This window comes from Stomoxys calcitrans, chromosome 2, assembly GCF_963082655.1.
Source record: "Stomoxys calcitrans chromosome 2, idStoCalc2.1, whole genome shotgun sequence".
In the NCBI taxonomy this organism is placed as follows: Eukaryota; Metazoa; Arthropoda; class Insecta; order Diptera; family Muscidae; genus Stomoxys; species Stomoxys calcitrans.
In genome coordinates this window covers 230,852,480-230,874,372 of record NC_081553.1, presented here as the reverse complement: position 1 = coordinate 230,874,372, position 21,893 = coordinate 230,852,480, and the positions used below count along the sequence as shown (strand labels likewise).

The window sequence follows — 21,893 nt, the reverse complement described above, 5'->3', positions numbered from 1 at the left end:
AATAAAATAATATAAAAAGTTTTCATTTTATGTCCAAAACTATTTAATTTTTTCTATACACTGTACTGTGCCTCCTTTCTTAATTTGCCATACATTTTTGTAATCGAATACGTAAACAAAAATATTACACTGGAATAATTATTTTCGCCGGTCATTATTATTGATTAAAAAAAACACATACAACAACAATCAGGTGTTGTGGCATACATCTTGTGAAGTTGTTTGGCCATTTTCAAGACCTTTGTTTTGGTACGAAATCAGGTTTACCTTGAAGGCACACTTCAGAAGATGTTGAAATGACTAACTTTGGCAAATGAAGAATTCTGTCAACAATTTGGAAAACTTGGTAATGAAGTCTTTGGTCATTGTTATTTACTTTACGAAATATAAGAAAATTAAGTAACGAAAACAAAAAATGTATTACAAAACTAAATAACTCAATAGAATATGAATTTTCTTAAAGGATTTCTTGCAAAAAAAATCTGAGCAAAAAGCCATTAGATAATATTTAGCGATGAAGATAACAAAGTACACTTACAATTTAGGTATGAAAATTCAACCTACCACAAATGCAACGCTGATTTTGTTAGCTTATGTGAAATTGGATCATAGTTGCACCGTCTGCAGGGTAGCTGGCACAAAGTATTACCAATTTAAAGATCACATTTTTTTGTGAGAAACATTTCCCAACTGAGCAATTCGTAAACTCACAAAATGATCGTGTTTACTTAACCGAGTGCACGTATGAGAATTCGTCTCATTTTGTGTCATTTACCCCATATTGTTGTATGCCGGCAACGACGCCAGACTCAACCAGAAATTACTTGCTCTATTTTCGGACATGTCTTTCTTGTGGATGATGAAATATCGAATATATTTGAATTATACATTTCAAAAAAGACTTCGATCTTCGATATTGAAGAACTTCTTAAACTATTTCCTCGCATATCTTAAACGATGTATAATTTGTTTATGTTCTGTTTATATTGAGTACAAAACTATTTATTTTACTTTTTATCATTGTTATTTCTCTTATTTATATTAACTGAATGAACCCTCCTCCGAATATTTAATTATTTTCTACATTTCCTTAAGTAGAGCTCATCCATTTTGAATCGAAATGCTCGACATACCAAATTCAAATATGTATTTTTTTAAGAAAAAGTACCATTCCTTCTGGAGGCAACCAAATATTTTGACAGCTGTTTTGCTATTCTTAATAGCGCGTATGTAAATTATCTAAACAAAAGAATATGACGCTAAGAGGCAATCCCTATAAAAAAAAATATTATTTGCACAAAAACATCGAAAAAAGAAGCAAACGCTAAGCTGAGGCTTCACAATCGTTATGAAGGTAGCTTAGTATTAGTTCAATTTGGTTGTGTCATTTAACACCTACTAGGCGTCATCTTGTCATTGCATATTTTTCGTTATTAATGGTGACTTGGAAAAGTCGGGGAATCACTAGATGGGCCTTCCGTACATATTCATAATGCAAACGTTCATTTAGTGATCATGTTCGAAGTACTCATTAAACGGAAACTTTATTAATTGTATAGAGTAAGCCACAAAAAGTTAAGCAATCTCTAAACGACATGTTGGGTCGATATTAAGGGAGAATTTTAAAGCATAAATAAAATTATGTATAGTACAAAAATACATCACTCTTATATGCTAATAACACATACACGAAGGAATGTATAAACTTCTAAAAGTTCTATTACATGGCATGTAAATTTTTTGAAATAAGAAGTATTAAGTTCTTTTTACGAAATGATTTCAATATATTAATAGCAACAGTGTCAAATTTCGTAGATTTTAAATGTACAAGTATATTATTGGGTTGCCCAAAAAGTAATTGCGGATTTTTTAAAAGAAAGTAAATGCATTTTTAATAAAACTTAGAATGAACTTTAATCAAATATATAATTGCCATTTTGTTCGATAACCTTTTGCCATCTTCCCGGCAAATTTAGTATTCCACGCTCATAGAACTTCTGGCCTTTATCTGCAAAAAACTGAACCATGTGCGATTTTATAGCCTCATCATTGCCGAAAGTTCTACCATTAAAGGAGTTCTGCAAAGATCGAAATAAATGGTAGTGGATATCAGCCTTTGAAGTGGTTTGAGCTGGTTCACCATGCTTGGACCATGATCGTTTTCGACTAACGTTGTTGTAGACAATCGATTTTTCATCTCCAGTTATGATTCGTTTTAAAAACGGATCGAATTCATTGCGTTTAAGGTGCATATCACAAGCGTTGATTCGGTTTGTAAAATGAATTTCTTTCAATACATGTGGTACCCATATTAAAATTGACGCCAAACAAACAAATGTAAACAAAATTTCGCGCTCTTTTTTTCTAAAGCAAGCTAAAAGTAACAGCTGATAACTGACAGAAGAAAGAATGCAATTACAGCGTCACAAGCCGTTGAAAAAATTTGTCAACGCCGACTATATTACTACTATATTACCGACAATTACTTTTTAGGCAACCCAATAATTCCATTGAACAACCAATCAGCTACAATATTTACAGAAATTGTTAAGAAATGTTGTCTTTTTATTTTGTGTTGTAATTTTTTTTTGGGTAGTGATATTCTGGATAATGAGAGGCACTGCATCTTGGACCTGGACCAATCCCTGTTAAAAGAGGGACCTGAGAAGTTCGGGCCGCTTTCAGCCTAAAGCCACCTCTCCGGGAAGACAAACTCCAATTCGCCATTGAAGAAAGATCCGCCCGCTACACAATCCGTCGCAATGCCACGTCGTCGTCCCACGCCATCCGCATTCCGTAGAACAAACGAATGCCCGAAATCCGAAGAGTGCCATGTAACTGACTACATCAGTCGGAAGGTAGACCTCAACGACACGCCCTCCGCGTGCAAGTGCAAAAGTCTCCGAGTATCGCATTTAGTTTTGCGCTGCCTCCCCGCCTCCGATACCGCAATACCCTGTACTTTCTCCACCATGCCGATTTGACTCACCCTTTCCACGATCAGGTGCCACACCAAGCGCTTATAGGCCCTGGTCTATCTTCCTAACTCCTGTCTATTGAGTTGCGCCATGAATATAGCGCGCTCAGACTCCGTTTAACTCTCTCCTCAACGTACATTCTCCCGTTCTATTTATGGTCAAGAATAACGCCCAGGCAGATCTCCATTAAGGACCAGTCCCCTGGTCGTCGTCTTCTTCTGATGAACTACATCCGCTCTGTCTTTCTGAGCTTTACGTCAAGCCCATTTGCGCTTGCCCATCTATACAGTTGTCTCACCATACTCTGAAGGGAATTTGTGATAGTACTGACCTACCACGCCTGAGTTTGACGTTTGTGACTCATACATGGAACGTATGACGGTATCAGTCAATGCATTAACAGTGCCTTTCATGATACATGGGGACACTTTGACATCCTTATTTTCTCCTGGGGAATGAAGATGAGGCTTGGCGGCATGTTATAAGCGGTGCGAATGATTAGATATCAGTGAGGCTAAAGGCTCTGGCGTCGAACTATGTAAAGTAGAAGATGCATAGAGCTTCTTTGAACCATGGAAAGGGCGGAGCCGAAACTTATATACCCTCGACCATGGATCGCATGTGTAAAGTTCTTTGCCTGGTATTTATTTAAAAGCAAAAAGAGGATAATGGAACAGCATTTGCTATGCTGTTGGTGCTATACTAGGTTAAGAACCTATTCGGACCATTAATGGTTTTGATATTGAAGACAATACTGGAAGTGATTATGCAAAAATATTTGGCACATACGCACAACATTTCAGACACATAATCGGGAGATGGGGTTATATTTCTTTAGGTGCAATGGGTGGCGGTCTTTTCCAAGCATTACATTCAACTTTGTATTGTTGTTGCTGTAGCAGTTTATTGTGTTCTATCTTTCGTCTGCTTGATTACTGTACTTGATTACTAGTACTGCCAAACATACAGCAGCTTCTGTTTCTAAATCCATGTAATTGTTTTATCTTTTAAATATTCTTCAAACAAATTCGAGTTAAAAAATGCCAATTCGTTTTAAGTTTGATTGACATTCGTATGATAACAATGATGTCAATATACAACTGTTTACTACCAAAACAACGCTTTAAACGCCAAATAAAAAGTTTAATTACAATTGAACAAATTAGCAACACTGTTGCAAACATTGTGAGATTTCACAAATTTTATTGATGTTTAGAAACATTTTCCGCAAAATCGGAGTCAGTACTAGGCTTAAGCCACAAAAAGTTGAGCAATCTCTAAATGACATGTTGTGTCGATATTAAAGGGGATGTTTAAAGCATAAATAAAATTATATGTAGGAAAAAATACATCACTCTTTCCATATATGCTAATATTACATACACAAACGAATCTATAAACTTCTAAGTAATAGTTTGAAAATGCTTTAACAGGTAGGGAAAAGTCAAATTATGTGTCGTTTATATTTGGGAATGCAAAAACTTTTTTGTTATTTCATTAGCATTTGATTTTCAAAGCCTATACATTTTTTTGCCTATGCCAAAACTTAAGTGGTTGTTGGTTGTTTTTTCCATTTAATTTTATCAAAAATTTAGAATACATCAAATGTAGTAAATGCGCTACTTTATTCCGCTTTAAAACGAAAATGTATTTTTCCACCGCAATATACATTAGGGTGGGTAATTTTTTGTTTTTTGCAACAATGCGTTATCGAACTCATCTGGGCTTAGAATATAAATTAGATACGGACGAAAACAAATTTTACTGTTTAAAACCGAAAGCTCCATTTTGTTTTAGAATCATGATTGCTTGGGCAATAAATGACCCACCCTAATGTACATACACTTATATATGAACGTTCAAATGTGTGTAATGTACACTCGTATAAACAACCAGAAGTAACAAAAGATGCGTATTGAATATAGGTAAAGATATCATTTTTTGTTTTGAGAAAACAATTGTTTTGAAGGCCATTCCACATTGACTTGACAATGGCAGTGCCCGACATGCGCGTGTAATTTGTAATTGATATCTGATAACAAATTATGTGCCTTTTATAAATGTAAGGAAAATGCAAAAAAAAAATACTAACTTAAATGTTTGTAGATTTTGCGACTTTGAGCTCCAAACAGTGTTGTGTTAATCGTTGTAACGAGAAGCTTAGCTGCGTGCTACCGGGCGCGTCAACAGGTTGCGGATAGTAGAGTGCTTCATACGGAGTACCTGCAACCACAGTCGCGGACAATCGGCGATATCGAGTGAAGAGTCTCAGTGAGAAACCGGACGGCACCGGTTCTTGCATAATTACTGAGGGTCTATGATACTCGATATGACAAGGCGAATTTTTGGTGCCCTATATAACCATCGTGTTCCCGTGGCGATCCCGGAACGAGCTTGCCCATCTATGGAGCTTGACGAGGATCGGCATCTCCTAATACAGACATGTGGCGACAACAGACATGTCCGTAAAATGTTATAGTTTTTTGATTTCCATTTTTGCTAAAAAATTCTCGCTCGAAAGCAAAATATCAAGTGACCGGTTTTGAAATATGCTTCGCATTGTTGACAACTATTTCGATTTAGATGAACCGAGTTTGTATGGGAATGCTTACGTTTTTCTTCGGCTTGTCATTCGATAAATTCTTTGTTTAAAACGAGATATACCAACCCAAATCATTTTTTTCGTTTACAGGCCGAGCGTTCGACGTCGACAAACGGGCTATTAAATTTTAAGAACAAACGGAAGTAATGTTGTTATATAAATTCTGTACATGTGGCAACTACATTGAGCATACCGTTATAAAATGTGCTATGGGACGTTTACATTGATCTTTTTGGTTATTTTTTGGTAAACATTTTATCGATTAATTTTAGAGAGATTATATTTAAGTCTTAGGTGGCTTAAGCCACCGTAGCGCAGAGGTTAGCATGTCCGCCTATGACGCTAAACGCCGAATCGAATCCTGGCGAGACCATCAGAAAAAATTTTCAGTGGTGGTTTTCCCCTCCTAATGCTGGCAACATTTGTGAAGTACTATGCCATGTAAAACTTCTCTCCAAAGAGGTGTTGCACTGCGGCACGCTGTTCGGACTCGGCTATAAAAAGGAGCTTAAACTTGAATCGCACTGCACTCATTGATATGTGAGAAGTTTGCCCCTGTTCCTTAGTGGAATGTTCATGGGCAAAATTTGCATTTGCATTTCCCCAACTTCTACTTTGGACAAGTGTAGACATTTTCACAATAATAGAAGCAAAAAACCCTATCATTATTTTATAATATCTGTTTAAACCGGTAGCTAATATTTTCCAGTGTAGGAACACTTTTACTCCAAAATCATTAACACCATAAATAACCAAAACATTTCTTTGAAAGTATGAAACGGCAAGCTCTGTGGGATATTTGCATGTTAATCTGTGATGGTCTAATAAACAGATAAACAAACTAAAATGGAAAAACAAATTTATGAATAACAATTTCAGTTTAAGTGTCACAATCTATTGTAGCAAAAACATATGAGCTAAAAAACAGTCAAAATACGTGAACAACAAGCTTTGGGAAAAGCTGTGTTTATCTTCAATTGTCTTAGCAAAGCACAAAAACAATTAAAAAATCACAACAGTTTCATTTTTTAGGTTCGCTTTTAAGATTATTATTACTATTATAGAGTGAGTATTGATAAATTTCTGAGTATCACCTGATCACCTTTGTGAGCATCACCATCACCTGATCTTAATTGTAATGGCTGTATATTTCCGTATTTAGACATATAAAGCTAAAACCTGGTACAGTCTAGTGAAACGCACTTAAAAAATTCGGCCTAGTGCTCAAAAATGGTCTGACATAGACAATTTGTAGAACATTGTTATAAAACATTTGCGACGGACTAATGCCTATGGGGGAATCGAAACCAACACTACGGCATTGGTAAGTTGAGCTCGCACCAACTCAGGTACCAAGTCGCGTAAGTGTACATTAAATATTCCGATACGAAAGTTCGAAACAGAACTGACTGTGCATTATAGAATGCGATACTGCATCACTAAGGGTGATACAAACTGAAGCACTAAAAGTAACTCGAACCTCAAAGCCTCTGGATTTAGTGGCTACGAAATGTGTTGCCATATCTTCCTCTAATATGGCTACGGTACGGTGTCATCGTTGATTTGATAGGCAATTTAAGCAAACTAGTATGCTAGATTAGACCTACATATTTTAAGACAAACATAAGGACAAAGGGGACAGAAATAACAGTGCAATTTAATTTCTAAAAATTTGACATCAAATGGCAAGCTTATAGGTGTCGTTAATTATTATATTTTCTTTAAAGCAAGCAGCAAAATGCAAATTTTGCCCATAAACATTCCACTAAGGAACAGTCCGATTCAAGTTCAAGCTCAATGAAAAGGGCCTCCTTTTTATAGCCGAGTCCGAACGACGTGCCGCAGTGCGACACCTCTTTGGAGAGAATGGCATAGTACCTCACAAATGTTACCAGCATTAGGAGGGGAAAACCAGTGCTGAAAATTTTTTCTGATGGTCTCGCCAGGATTCGAACCCAGGCGTTCAGCATCATAGGCAGACTTGCTAACCTCTGCGCTACGGTGGCCTCCGCAAGCAGCAAAAAGAAAGAAAAGAAAGAAAATAAAGATACGCATATTGCAAGCTAAGACTGCCAAAAACCTTCCCGGGTAAGGAAATAATTGATATTTAGAAAATGCAAGTAACGCAAACAGCATGCCTTTCAGGGCAGGTGCGATCTATAAAGAATGCACACCCTCCACCATAGGATGAAGGTATACTAATTTCGTCATTCTGCATGTGACACCTCGAAATATGCACCATAAAGTATATATATTCTTGATCGTTATGACATTTTAAGTCGATTTAGCCATGTCCTCCCGTCTGTCTGTCGAAAGCACGCTAACTTTCGAAGGAGTAAAGCTAGTCGCTAGAAATTTTGCACAAATACTTTTTATTAGTGTAGGTCGGTTGGGATTGTAAATGGGACAAATCGGTCCATGTTTTGATATAGCTGCCATATAAACCGATCTTGGGTCTTGACTTCTTGAGCCTCTAGAGGGCGCAATTCTCATCCGATTTGACTTGAATTTTGTACGTTGTGTTTTGGTATCACTTCCAACAACTGCGCTAAGTATGGTTCAACTCGGTCCATGTTTTAATATAGCTGTCATATAAACCGATCTTGGGCCTTGACTTCTTAAACCGCTAGAGGGCGCAATTTTCATCCGATTTGACTGAAATTTTGCACGTAGTGTTTTGATATCACTTCCAACAACTGTGCTAAGTATGATTCAAATATGTTAATAATCTGGTATAGCTGTCATATAAACCGATCTGGGATCTTGACATCTTGAGTCAATAGAGGGAGCAATTCTCATCCGATTTGGCTAAAATTTTGCATGAAGTGTTTGTTATGACTTCCAATGACTGTGCTAAGTATGGCGCAAATTGGTAAATAACCTGATATAGCTACCATATAAACCGATCTGGGATCTTGACTTCTTGAGCCTCTAGAGGGCACAATTGTCATCCGATTTGGCAGACATTTTGTACAACGGCTTCTCTTATGACTTTCAACACACGTATCTAATATGGTCTGAATCGATCAATAGCTTGATACAGCTCCCATATAAACCTATCTCCCGATTTTGCTTTTTGAGCCCCTACAAGGCGCAATTCTTATCCGAAGGAACTGAAATATTACACAATGACTTCTACAATGTTCGGCATTCATTTATGGCCCGAATGGGAGTATAACTTGATATAGCATAACAGTTCTTATTCAATATTCTTTGTTTGTCTAAAAAGAGACAGAACTGGTACATATCGAATACTACTTTTCGCAATGAAAAACCGGTAGAAGACGGAACATGTTCTATTTATTCGAAGATCTACTTAGACCTATTTGACGATTCAAATCTGTTTGAATTCGTATTTAATTTCCACAATAAAATCTGGTGCGGATATTAATACCCCATGCCACGATGGACACACACTTAACCCATTAACTTAGGTGGGGACACAATACCAGACATGAACCAACTTAGGGGAGTGGTATTGAAAACAATTATGGATTTTGTAAGTAGCACGGAATTTTTTTTAAATATTTAAATTTTACAACAACAAAAATAATTTCCTTTATATTTTATAACCATTTAGCGAAGAAAAGTTAATTTTAATGACTTTAACATAAAATAGCAAATGCAAATTTTGCTCATTAACATTCCACTAAGGAACCGGGACAAACTCCTCACATATCAATGAGTGCAGTCCGATTCAAGTTTAAGCTCAATGATAAGGGGCCTCCTTTTTATAGCCGAGTCCGAACGGCGTACCGCAGTGCGACACCTCTTTGGAGAGAAGTTTTACATGACATAGTACATAGGAGGGGAAAACCACCAATGAAAAATTTTTTTGATGGTTTCGTCAGGATTCGAACCCAGGAGTTCAGCGTCATAGGCGGTCATGCTAACCTCTAGTAGGCGTATAAATTTATTTTTATACCCTGCACTATAGGATGGTGGTATACTAACGTAGCTGTTTCGTTTGTCACTCCTCGAAATTTTGATCTAAACCCCATTAAGTATTTATATTCTTGATTGTCTTGACATTTTAAGTCGATCCGGCCATGTCTACCTGTCTGTCTGTGGAAAGCATGCTAACATTCGAAGGAACAAAGCTATGCGCTTGAAAATTTGCACAAATTAGTGTAGTGTAGGTCGGTTAGGATTATAAATGGGCCATGTCGGTCCATATAAAGATAGTTCCCTTCCCTTATGAACCGATCTCCATATTTTACTTCTTGAGCCTCTAGAGCGTGTAATTCTTATCTGATTTTGCAGATATTTTCACAACGATTTCTCCTATGACACCCAACATACGTGCTAAGTAGTCCGAATTGGCCGAAAACCTGATATAGCTCCCATATAAACCAATTTTTATACGATTTGGCTGAAATTTTGTACTAGATTTTACTTGTACTAGATTTTATTTGAGAATCTAGAGCGCTTAATTCTAATCCGATTTTTCTGAAATTTTCACAAGACTTCTCCTATGACACCCAACCTACGTGCAAAGAGTGCGAATAGGTCTATAACCTGATATAGCTCCCATATAAAATGATCTCCCGATTTTACTTCTTGACCCTCTAGATTGCGTAATTCTTATCCAATTCGGCGGAAATTTTGCACAGTGACTTCTTCTATGCCTTCTAACATAAGGCAAATGCAATAAGGCACTTAAATGGTTTTCAGAAATCTCACTTCAAAGAATTTTGAGAAAAATTTTTGTTTGATTTTTCGAGCTTTAAAAAATTGCCGACTTTCGACAAGCCAGTTTTACCCCAAAACATGACCTTATATGATGTCAAATATTTTTTTAATTTGTTTCATTCATCCACTTTACGTCAATCTAAATTTCATTAGGATACCTTTTTCCTACTCGAGCTAGAATTTTTCAATTCGGCTTAAAGGGATTAAGCCAGTTATCGGCTTTTGGTGTGCTCTAAATAATGAATAGTACCACGAAAACAATCTAAGTCAGATATTCCTTGCTGCTAAAAAATTCCCTAATGGTTCTCCATTCTACGCCACTAAGTCGGCAAGTCTGGTGTTGTGTTCCCACCTAAGTGCCGCCGTCTGTTAGCCGCGAAAGCCGTATAACGGGGGATTTTTTTTTAAATAAAAATTGTATTGAAGGCTTTAAAAGTATGGCTAAATAATGAATAGTACCACGAAAACAATCTAAGTCAGATATTCCTTGCTGCTAAAAAATTCCCTAATGGTTCTCCATTCTACGCCACTAAGTCGGCAAGTCTGGTGTTGTGTTCCCACCGCCGTCTGTTAGCCGCGAAAGCCGTATAACGGGGGATTTTTTTTTAAATAAAAATTGTATTGAAGGCTTTAAAAGTATGGCTAACTGAAAAATATGTTTCATCTAGAGTATCTTTTTAATAAAATTCCTTTTAACTTACTTAATTTTAATTAAACTCGGAATATAGAAGTACCATACTTAGTCTGGGAATTTTTAATAGTGTTGTTGAAACTTCAGCCACTTTAAAATTAGCAAAACTAAAAAGGAGACATAAGCGACTGCTCATTTATTAAGAAAACATTAAGACGATGGTTTAATATTTGCTCGATAAGTGAAATCAAACAGTAAATTCCAGGAAAGTCATATTCTAAAAGAAATTGAAGTTGATTACACAGATAAAACGACTTTGAATGCATATTGGCTGTAACTCGCAGTAAAATTACTTGAAATACTCCTGACTATTGTTACAACTTTTTTTTTTATATTAACACATTCTGAATGTACATGGTACTGATATGATGGCTGTTCATAGAGCGATACCATTGCTATCATAACTTATCGTCAAGTCCAATGTTATACCACAAGTACACGAGAGTATCAATGTAAACATGCTTATGGTGTAAATTATACCATTTTTTATCGCATCACCATTTCCTCTAGCCCTAGTATTTTGAAGAGAAAACGGGGAAGATAAACATATTACTCATGGTCATGTTTTTGTTTTGGTTTTTTTTTCATACCGACCGGGTTTTTACCAGTTGTAAATTATTTATTTTGCTTTCTTTTTCCCATTTTAGATAAGCCCACCAAGAGAATGTCATCAAATGACGGATATAATCGCAATGAGGAGCAAACTAATGGAAAAGGAAATACTGATTCAATATTTGCCTCAGCCGATGATGTACCATCCCACAGAATGCCTTCCACATCAATGCAGCCACAGCCAGCACACATGATAGCAAATGAGGCCACCCATTTGAAGGGTGATTCGAAGCAGGCTTATTTCAGCGATGAGAAAGTTCTAATTCCACAAACAGAAAAGGTAAGATTATAGGATTTTTATATCGCATCGACCCCCCGATTAGACTTTTTGCACCCCAGGAAATCATAATCTATACCCAATTGCATTCTTTAGTATAAAAAATCCCCTTTAAACTGAATTTTTTGTGCTTTGTTCTTAAGGAACATTCAAGTTGTTGACTTTTTTATCGACCCCATTGTTATTCCCAGAGTTATTTTTTTTGTCTTTCAACTGCCAAATGCGCTATATGAAGGGGATTTTTTTCTCTCAAATCAACTAACATCATGAAAATTCATTTTTTTATTTTCTTTTTTACCACCTTAATTATTTACCTATTGTGTATTGTATTAATGTTTGCCCATATTTTTTCAGCTTGGCTTTAGTTGGCGCAAACTTTGGGCGTTCACCGGTCCAGGGTTCCTGATGTCAATCGCTTACCTCGATCCGGGCAACATTGAATCTGATCTCCAAAGTGGTGCCGCAGCTAAATACCAAATTCTATGGGTTCTATTGTGGGCGACCGTGTTGGGTTTGCTGATGCAACGCTTGGCTGCAAGGTAAATTCTCATTCTCATGTGAAACAAGTAAATGGGAAAGACAATATGATGAAAGTAATTAACATAAAATTTATTTTTTTACCTTTTTCTATTAGATTGGGTGTTGTAACTGGTCTTCATTTGGCCGAGATGTGTTTTCGGCAATACAAAAAGATACCACGTTTTATTTTATGGATTATGATTGAAATAGCGATTATCGGCTCGGATATGCAAGAAGTCATAGGCACCGCAATAGCCATTTATCTATTGTCAAATAAAGTGTATGTATTGACTTAGTCCCCACTTTTGTTTTTTTTGGATAAATGACCGATTATATTGCACATTTTGTTTTGGCATTTTCAGAATACCATTGTGGGGCGGGACGCTGATAACCATTATCGACACATTCACGTTTTTGTTCTTAGACAAATATGGTCTACGTAAGCTAGAGTTTTTATTTGGGCTTCTTATCACCATAATGGCTGTGACATTCGGTTACGAGGTATGTATTATAGTACATTTTTTTTTTGTTTATTTTAGCACAGTGATTCCCAACATCAGGAGAGAATCATTAAAAAGGGCAGCAAGTGAAAAATGTTTGAGGGGTCATAGAAAGGAACAAGTTAGAGCGTGCTAATCTCATATACCCTCCACCATGGATCACATTTGTGGAGTTCTTTGCGCGGTATCTCTTTTAGAAAAACAAAGAATAATGCATATAGTCCGATTCGGACTATTAATGAATTGTATGCTGAACATTGTACAAGTCATTGTGTAATCTTCAGTTCATTCGAATAAGAATTGAGCCTTGTAGGGGCTAAAGAAGCAAAATCTGGGGATCGGTTTATATGGGAGCTGTATCAAGATATAGATCGATTCAGACCATATTGAACACATATGTTGAAGGTCTGGGAGAAGCCGTTGTACAAAATTTCTTCCAAATCGGATAAAAATTGCGCCCTCTAGAGGCTCAAGAAGTCAAGATCCCAGATTGGTTTATATGGCAGCTATATCAGGCTATGTATCGATTTGCGCCATACTGAGCACAGTTTTTGGAAGTCATATCGAAACACCTCATGTAAAATTTTAGCTAAATCGGATGAGAATTGCGTCCTCTATCGGCTCAAGAAGCCAAGATCCAAGATCGGTTTATATGGTACCTATACCAGGTTATGAACCTATTTTGAACATACTTCGCACAAATATTGGAAGTAATACCAAAACACCACGTGCAAAATTACAGCCAAATCGAATAAGAGTAGCGCCTTCCAAAAGCTCAAGTAGTCAAGACCCCATATCGATTTATATGGCAGCTATATCAGGTTATGAAACGATTTAAACCATACAGAACACAGTACAGTGATATCAAAACACTAAATGCAAAATTTCAGTCAAATCGGACGAAAATTGCGCCCTCTATAGGCTCAAGAAGTCAAGACTCATGATCAGTTTATATGGCAGCTATATCAAAACATGGACCGATCCCAACCGACCTACACTAATAAGAAGTATTTGCACAAAATTTCAAGCACCTAGCTTTACTCCTTATAAAGTTAGCGTGCTTTTGACAGACAGACGGACGGACATGGCTAGTTCGACATAAAATGTCACGACGATCAAGAATATATATACTTTATGGGGTCTTAGACGCATATTTCGAGGTGTTACAAACAGAATGACGAAATTAAACGATAAAATGGTTTTCCGTAGGGGTTTTTTTTAAAGTTAGATTTTCAAAATTTTGATTAAATAAGTCAAATATTTCTTTAAGAATGTAGCTCTAAATGAAATGCCTCAAATATGAGATTAATCATGGAATACCACTTCATTCATATGACTAAAGTTGTTGTTGAAGCCACAGATTTGCGAAGGGGCGGCAAACCTTGGCTAGATTCGATTTCGGTACATAAATCCCACGGTAGTCGGGATCATGTGACTATTTCAGCTAGACTTGTACTTAGCCCATTCAGTCGACCCAAAAGCATTTTTGATTGAGTGATCCTCTTCAGCTGTAAGGGTGAATTTAGCTCTTTTTGAAATGCCTCACATATGAGGTTAGGCATGTAAATCGTATCACTACTGTTGTTGGTGTAGGCTCATTTATTAATTAATTCATTAATTTCATGTTTCAAGCCCTAATTGCCTCTGCTTGCTTGGTGTAACATTTATTTTTAAAGGCTCCAGACAGCAACCTCTTAATATCGCCTAAATATGTTTTTTTTTTAACTTTTTGAAGAAATAAGACAACATTCAAGGAATGAGGCCATTATTTAATTTGAACGTTTTCAGGCTAAGGCTGTTTAAATTCCATATGATTTGGCAAACTCTGCCTTTAAGGTGAATTTACCGTGTGTTCAATGCTACGGACACCCAATTTTTCCAATATCAATTTCAAGTCCACAATTTTATTTATGATTTGTTGTTCTTGATAGGTGTCGTTGACGAGTTTATGATCTCCGTGTCAAATGTTGATAACTATTTTTTGGTTGCTCATGGTCTAATTATTAAAATTGTTTTGGTACTTGCAATAGGATACGTGGCTTGTATTAGAAGAACGAATAGAGTGTAGTTCATGCTATCGATTTTAAATTAAAATTAAAATTCTCGTCTCTTCTTTCTTATTTTAAAATTTAAAACTTGGGTCTTTCGCAGATGTGGACTTCGGTATGGAAGCTTTTTTTCTGAAAGGTATATAATTGGGAATGTGCAGAAGCGACTCATCAAAACTCGTTCAAACTACAAAGCAACTTACCAAATATATGATCAAGTATACCCTGACAATGCCAACTAGTGAATGGTAGCTTATTTGAAAATGCAACCACCCTAAAGGTATTGGCAGCCTCAAAAGTAGATCGAAACTTTGTGTTAATAGCACACCCTTCAACGCAAAACTTAAAAAAGAAAAAAATAATCTAAAGTTGTTAACTCCGGAAACGTATAAAAGGTCATGATTTGCCTGAAAGAACTATGAAAAGATGCCTTGAAAAAGATATAAGTTTGGCAGTGCTTTCGACTTCAAATCGATCATGTTGTGATTTACAATAGGAATTTCTACTGTGTGTTGGACGTACAATCGATGTGAGACGCCATTATCACCACCTTTGTGGGGGCAAATTTTCGTCAAGAATCCTTGAGAGAAGCGTACAATCTCTAGACACCCTAAATCGCAACGGTATATTCCCCCTAACATGAGTAATGAAAACATTGCTTGTCCCATTAATACAGTTTTACAATAGTAAACTATTGTCGTCTGTCTGTCGAAAGCACGCCAACTTTCGAAGGAGTAAAGTTAGGCGCTTGAAATTTTGCACAATTTCTTTTTATTAGTGTAGGTCGGTTGGGATTGTACATGTGTTGTACACTGAGGGGGCAGCCCTTGCCGATGAAGGACTTCATCGGGTCAATCCGGTACGTACAACCGGCTGCCATGGGATTGATATGTTTTAATATAGCTGCCATATAAACCGATTTTGGGTCTTGACTTCTTGAGCCTCTAGAGAGCGTAATTCTCGTCCGATCTGACTGAAATTTTGCACGTGGTGTTTTGGTATCACTTCCAACAACTGTGCTAAGTATTGGCAAAATACCCTGATATAGCTGCCATATAAACCGATCATGGATCTTGACTTCTTCAGCATTTAGAGGGTGAAATTTTTATCCGATTTGTCTGTAATTTTGCACGAGGTATTCTGTTATGACTTTTAACAACTGTGCTAAGTATGGAACATAACCTGGTATAGCTGCTAAATAAACCGATCTTGAATCTTGACTTTTTGAGACGCTAGAGGGCCCAGCTCTCATCCGATTTGTCTGAAATTTTGCATGAGGTGTTTTGTTATATTTTCCAAGAACTGTGCTAAGTATGGCGCAAATCGGTACGTAACCTGATAAAGCCATATAAAACGATCATGGGTCTTGACTTCTTCAGCTTTTAGAGGGCGCAATTCTTATCGAATTTGGCTGTAATTTGGTACGTGGTGTTTCGGTATCACTTTCAACAACTGCGCCAAGTATGCTTCAAATCGGTTCATAACCTGACATAGCTGCCATATAAACCGATCATGGTTCTTGACTTCTTCAGCTTTTAGAGGGCGCAATACTTATCCGATTTGGCTGTAATTTGGTACGTGGTGTTTCGGTATCACTTCCAACAACTGTGCTAAGTATGATTCAAATCGGTTTATAACCTGGTATAGCTGCCATATAAACCAATCTGGGATCTTGACTTCTTGAGCCTCTAGAGGGCGCAATTTTCATCAGATCTGGCAGAAACTTTGTCCAATATGGTTGAATCGATCTATTGCTTGTTTTAGGTTCTCGTCATGACTCGAACTCTGGCGTTCTGTGTCAAAGGAGGACGTGCAGCCTTCTAAAGCAAAACTGAACAGAACATAGAACATCAGACTGAAGTCTTTGATACAGGCACTTCCTTCTGATGGTAGACTGATAACACGTACAGAGTGTATGCTGCGGATATGAAGATAATATTTTTCTAAATTGTTGGTATCCTGATAGAAGCGGTGACGACGATACCTCCGAATCAATAGCTGATGACGAACAGAATGCTTACCGCCTATCCAGATTGAAGTAAGAGCAGCATAAACCCGTTGGGTTGCCACCTAAGTTACTTAACAGGATGTGACAATATGGCTTTAGACCTAGTAAAGCAGTTATCGGCAACCCTTAAGGTGTAGTTACATACCTATTATTCGCACGCATTAAAAATGCAACTCTGTAAACAAATCTTATGGCTGGTACTATGTTCGTTTCCTTTTTTTAGATAATAGATATTGAAGCAAAAAAATTAATCATCATTAATCATTAATTATGAAAAAATCTTCATAATGTATTATGTTTTCATTGAGATTTTTGTAGTGTTTGAAAAAAGTAACGGTGAAAAAATGTGCTTTCAACTGTGAAAAACGAATAAAGTACCAACCTTTAGATGATTGAAATCGAGTGTCATTCTGTGTTGCCGTATGTGAAGTAGCGTTTTTAGGCATCAACGTTAACATTTTTTTTAACTTTTGTGCCTTGCTTTTGTGGGATTTTGCATTTTAGTTGTAACTCCCTCTACGTTCAAACGTATTTTTAACCCATGTCTGAGTTTCCTATGCCCTCAAACTTCTTACGTAAAATAATACAGAATCTCTCTCCTCAGAATCAGTCCAAAAAGATTTCTTGAAACTTGGTGTCACAATTTGCATTAAGAATTTCGCAATGTCTTGTGTTTGTTAGATGACTATTGTTTCCAGTGCTAGACACTATGCAAATTCCTACAAAACTCATCACATACTTTTCTAAGATGATAAGAAAGTGCAACACTTATTACATATTTGCAATTTCGTTGATTTATTTAAGGAACAAACCTGTATATCATAGAAACAAATTGGTATAGAATACTGCAGTGCATTGGTTTACTCTTGATTATTCACCTACGCTTGTCCAACAATATGAGCAGAACGTTGTTATCTGGGTTTACACTTCTAGTGACGGGCATACGTCTGTGTGGATTATAAAATACCATACCATAGTAGTTGCTTACTATGATATCAGAGGCGTCATAACGACCTTAACTGTTATTCTTAATTTACTTTTCCTCTAAAGAAATTTAAAATCATCACATTTCTTATCTTCATGTGAGAATATGAGTGTTTGGTCTTTAGCGGAAGAGTGTCATAAATCAAAATTGCTTAATGTAAAAAAAAATATTGAAAAAAAAAATATCCTTCAAGGCCTAACTTGTTTAAGACAAAATGTGGTTTTGTTTTTTAAATATGTCATTCTTCTAGCAAAAAGAAAACTACCAGACATACCTCCATTCATTATTCAAATATGAACTATTTCAACTTGATTTTGCGTTTTTTTTTTGTTTCCGAGAAGAACACGAGCGATAAAATAATTGAGTACATAGTGAGTGGTGTTGTTTAGGTTTCTGGTTTTTTTCTTCTTGCAATTTACAGCACTTGTCGTCCGTTTATTTTGTATCATTTGCGGAAATTTATAACTGACATCTTTTAAAGAAGATGATGATGTTTGCTTAAATTTTATTGCCATAAATTATGTCTGAAGTTTATGACAGAGCTTTTGCTATGTTTGCAAAGATTTTAATTATTAAAAAAAAAACCCATTTTCGGCAATAAAATGTATTTATGTGAAGTACATATTAACGGCCTTATTCACAAAACTTTATGAAGCCTTAAAGTGGATTTTTGTGACAGTTCTATAAAGGAAATATGGGTGAATCCTGCGTGACAAACGCTACATATTTACGCAATTTTCGATTGAAATCTATGATTTTTTGTGATGTGAAGAAATTTGTTTAATTTGCTTTTAATGAATTAAGGGATTTATAAATACTTTCGACTGAATAAAAAAATTGTTCTCATATATTGTAAAAAAAGGTCAAAATGTTGTGTGACCCACGCTTCAAAAATAAAATTTTCTTTCGAGGTTGGTATTTTCAAGAGAATTTTGGGCAGTTAACCTCAAAACTGACATTCTATGATTTAAAGATGAACAAACAACAATTTTTAATTTGTGTCTTAACAACCCAAACCTTTAAAAACTTAAAACCTAGTACAGACTTCGACTTTTCGCCTGAACAATGCAATTTAAAAAAATGTTGACGAAGAAAATGCGAACACATTCGGAGAAAGTGCTCAGAAGCACTATGAGTAAAATAGTAGGGACATGTCGCTGTGTCAGTATAAATTTCGCTTCAATTAAATGCTTACGAAATAGGCATCAATGAACTCTGTTTTAATGCTGTTGTCATTATTGTGTGTTGTTGTTTGACTTTTTCTTGTGTTCTGGCGAAGAATAGAGTCCGTCCGATTTCGCAATAATTTAATCGACATTTTCGCTGGGAATAAGGTATTTATTTTAACGGATTAATGTGTGTTATCATTTATTAATAACATTTTAGAGAGATTTTATGCATTAGATCAATTTATGAATTGCAAATTTTGCCCACGAACATTCCATTAAGGAACAGGGGCAAACTTCTCACATATCAATGAGTGCAGTCCCATTCAAGTTTAAGCTCAATGATAAGCGTCCTCCTTTTTATATCCGAGTCCGAACAGTGTGCCGCAGTGCGACACCTCTTTGGAGAGAAGTTTTACATGGCATAGTACCTCATAAATTTTGGTCCCGCCAGGATTCGAACCCTGGCGTTCAGCGTCATAGCCGGACATGCTAACCTCTGCGCTACGGTGGCCTCCAATTTATGAATTAGTATTCAATTATATATGAATTTTATATTTTGATAAGTAGTTTATGGTCTTTAAAAGCAAAAACGGATATTGGCTCGTATAGCAGCTCTCAGGATTCACTGAATAAGGTTAAGTCAAGCGATAAGCCGACATACAATTTTTATACCCTCCACCATAGGATGGTGGCATACTAATTTCGTCATTCAGTTTGTAACTACTCGAAATATTCGTCTGAGACCCCATAAAGTATATATATTCTTGATCGTCGTGACATTTTATGTCGATCTAGCCATGTCCGTCCGTCTGGCTGTCGAAAGCACGCCAACTTTCGAAGGCGTAAAGCCAGCCGCTTCAAATTTTGCAGAAATGCTTCTTAGGTCGGTTGGGATTGTAAATGGGCCACATCGGTCCATGTTTTGAATAGCTGCCATATAAACCAATCTTGGGTCTTGACTTCTTGAGGCTCAATCTTATCCGATTGGAATGAAATTTTGCACCACGTGTTTCGATATGATATCCAACAACTGTGTCAAATATGGTTCAAATTGCTCCATAACCTGATATATCTGTCATATAAACCGATTTGGGGGCTTGACTTCTTGAGCTTCTAGAGGGCGCAATTCCTATCCGATTTGGAAGAAATTTTGCACGGCGTATTTTGTTATGACTTTCAATAACTGCGCCAAATAAAGTTCAAATCGGTTCATAACCCCATATAAACCGATCTGGGATTTTGACTTCTTGAGCCTGAAGAGGTTGCAATTATTATCCGATTTGCTTGAAATTTTGTACAACGGATCCTCTCATGACTATCAACATACCTGTTTATTATGGTCTGAATCGGTCTATAGTCTGATACAGTTCCCATATAAATCGACCTCTCTATTTTACTTCTTGATCCCCCAAAGGGCGCAATTCTTATTCGAATAGCAGAGCAAATCTTTTTTTTATCCTTTTTTTGCCTAAGAAGACATGCCAGGAAAAGAACTCGACAAATGCGATCCATGGTGGAGGGTATATAAGATTCGGCCCGGCCGAACTAAGCACGCTTTTACTTGTTTTAATTGTTGTTCTCTTTTCACATTCATTCTTTGTTTACTTTTTTTCCTATTTGATGACATTTTCAATAGGCAAATTTGACATCCTTAATGAAGTTCATGGGGCCTATCCACTTTATGTTTGCGCAAGTGAAATCAAAAGGCAGTTTTGCTTTATAATAAAGTCGAAATAAAATTTTAGCCCCTCTTAGCACCCCATTAGCTTCATCCATAATATTAAAATTATTTAAAAAAAATTATTAAAAATTAAAATATTGGTGACAGGTCAAACCGTGACGCACGCTACAGATAATATTTTGCTATAACTTTTTTCAGTGTATAGTAAAACTTTCGTATTTTGTCTACATGAAGGAGCACTAGAAGCGTTATATCGTATAATATAAGATTTGTAAAAAATCCACTCAAAGAATAAAAAAATTTATTTTTCGTGACACAAGCTGCAACGCATGGACCTGACTTTGCATGTCTAATATTATATATGTTTCTAAAATAATAAACTTATTAATTTTTATACGCTCCACCATAGGATGGGGGTATACTATTTTGATCATTCTGTTTGTAACACCTCGAAATATGGGTTTAGACCCCATAAAGTATATATATTCTTACTTTTGAAGGAGTAAAGCTAGCCGCTTGAAATTTTGCACAAATACTTCTTATTAGTGTAGGTCAGTTGGGATTGTAAATGGGCCAAATCGTCCCATGTTTTGATATAGCTGCCATATAAACCGATCTTGGGTCTTGATTTCTTGCGCCTCTGGAGGGCGCAATTCTTGTCAAATTTAACTGAAATTTTGCACGGAGTGTTTTGATGTCACTCTCAATAACTGTGCTAAGTATGGTTCAAATGGGTTCATAACCTGAGATGGCTGCCATATAAACCGATCTTAGGTCTTGACTTCTTCAGCCTTTAGAAGGCGCAATTCTTATGTGATTTCGCTGTAATTTTGGTGGTGTTTTGGAATCACTTCCAACATTTGTGCGAAGTATGTTCCAAATCGGTCCATAACCTGATATAGCTATCATATAAACCGATCTGGGATCTTTACTTCTTGAGCCTCTAGAGAGCGCATTTGGCACAAATTTTGTACAACGGCTTATCCTATGGCCTTTAACATACGTGTCCAATATGGTCCGAATCGCTCTATAACTTGATACAACTCCCATCCGAACCGGAGTATAACTTGATATAGCTCTTCCTCCTCCTCCTTCGTCCTTATTCATTTTTCTTTTTTACTATTTTTAAAT

General features: G+C 36.4%; 1 protein-coding gene across 5 annotated transcripts in view; it reads left to right on the top strand.

Moving 5' to 3' along the window:
• LOC106092907 (protein Malvolio) overlaps positions 1 to 21,893 on the top strand; it is a 72,490-nt gene that overhangs the window by 8,782 nt on the left and 41,815 nt on the right. For all 5 annotated transcript variants that reach the window (XM_013260040.2, XM_013260187.2, XM_013259966.2 and 2 more), the window contains exons 2-5: positions 11,611 to 11,855; positions 12,207 to 12,391; positions 12,487 to 12,651; positions 12,734 to 12,872. In XM_013260040.2, coding sequence (XP_013115494.1) covers positions 11,628 to 11,855; positions 12,207 to 12,391; positions 12,487 to 12,651; positions 12,734 to 12,872 — 717 coding nt within the window. In that variant the 5' untranslated portion in view covers positions 11,611 to 11,627. The remainder of the gene's footprint in view (positions 1 to 11,610; positions 11,856 to 12,206; positions 12,392 to 12,486; positions 12,652 to 12,733; positions 12,873 to 21,893) is intronic.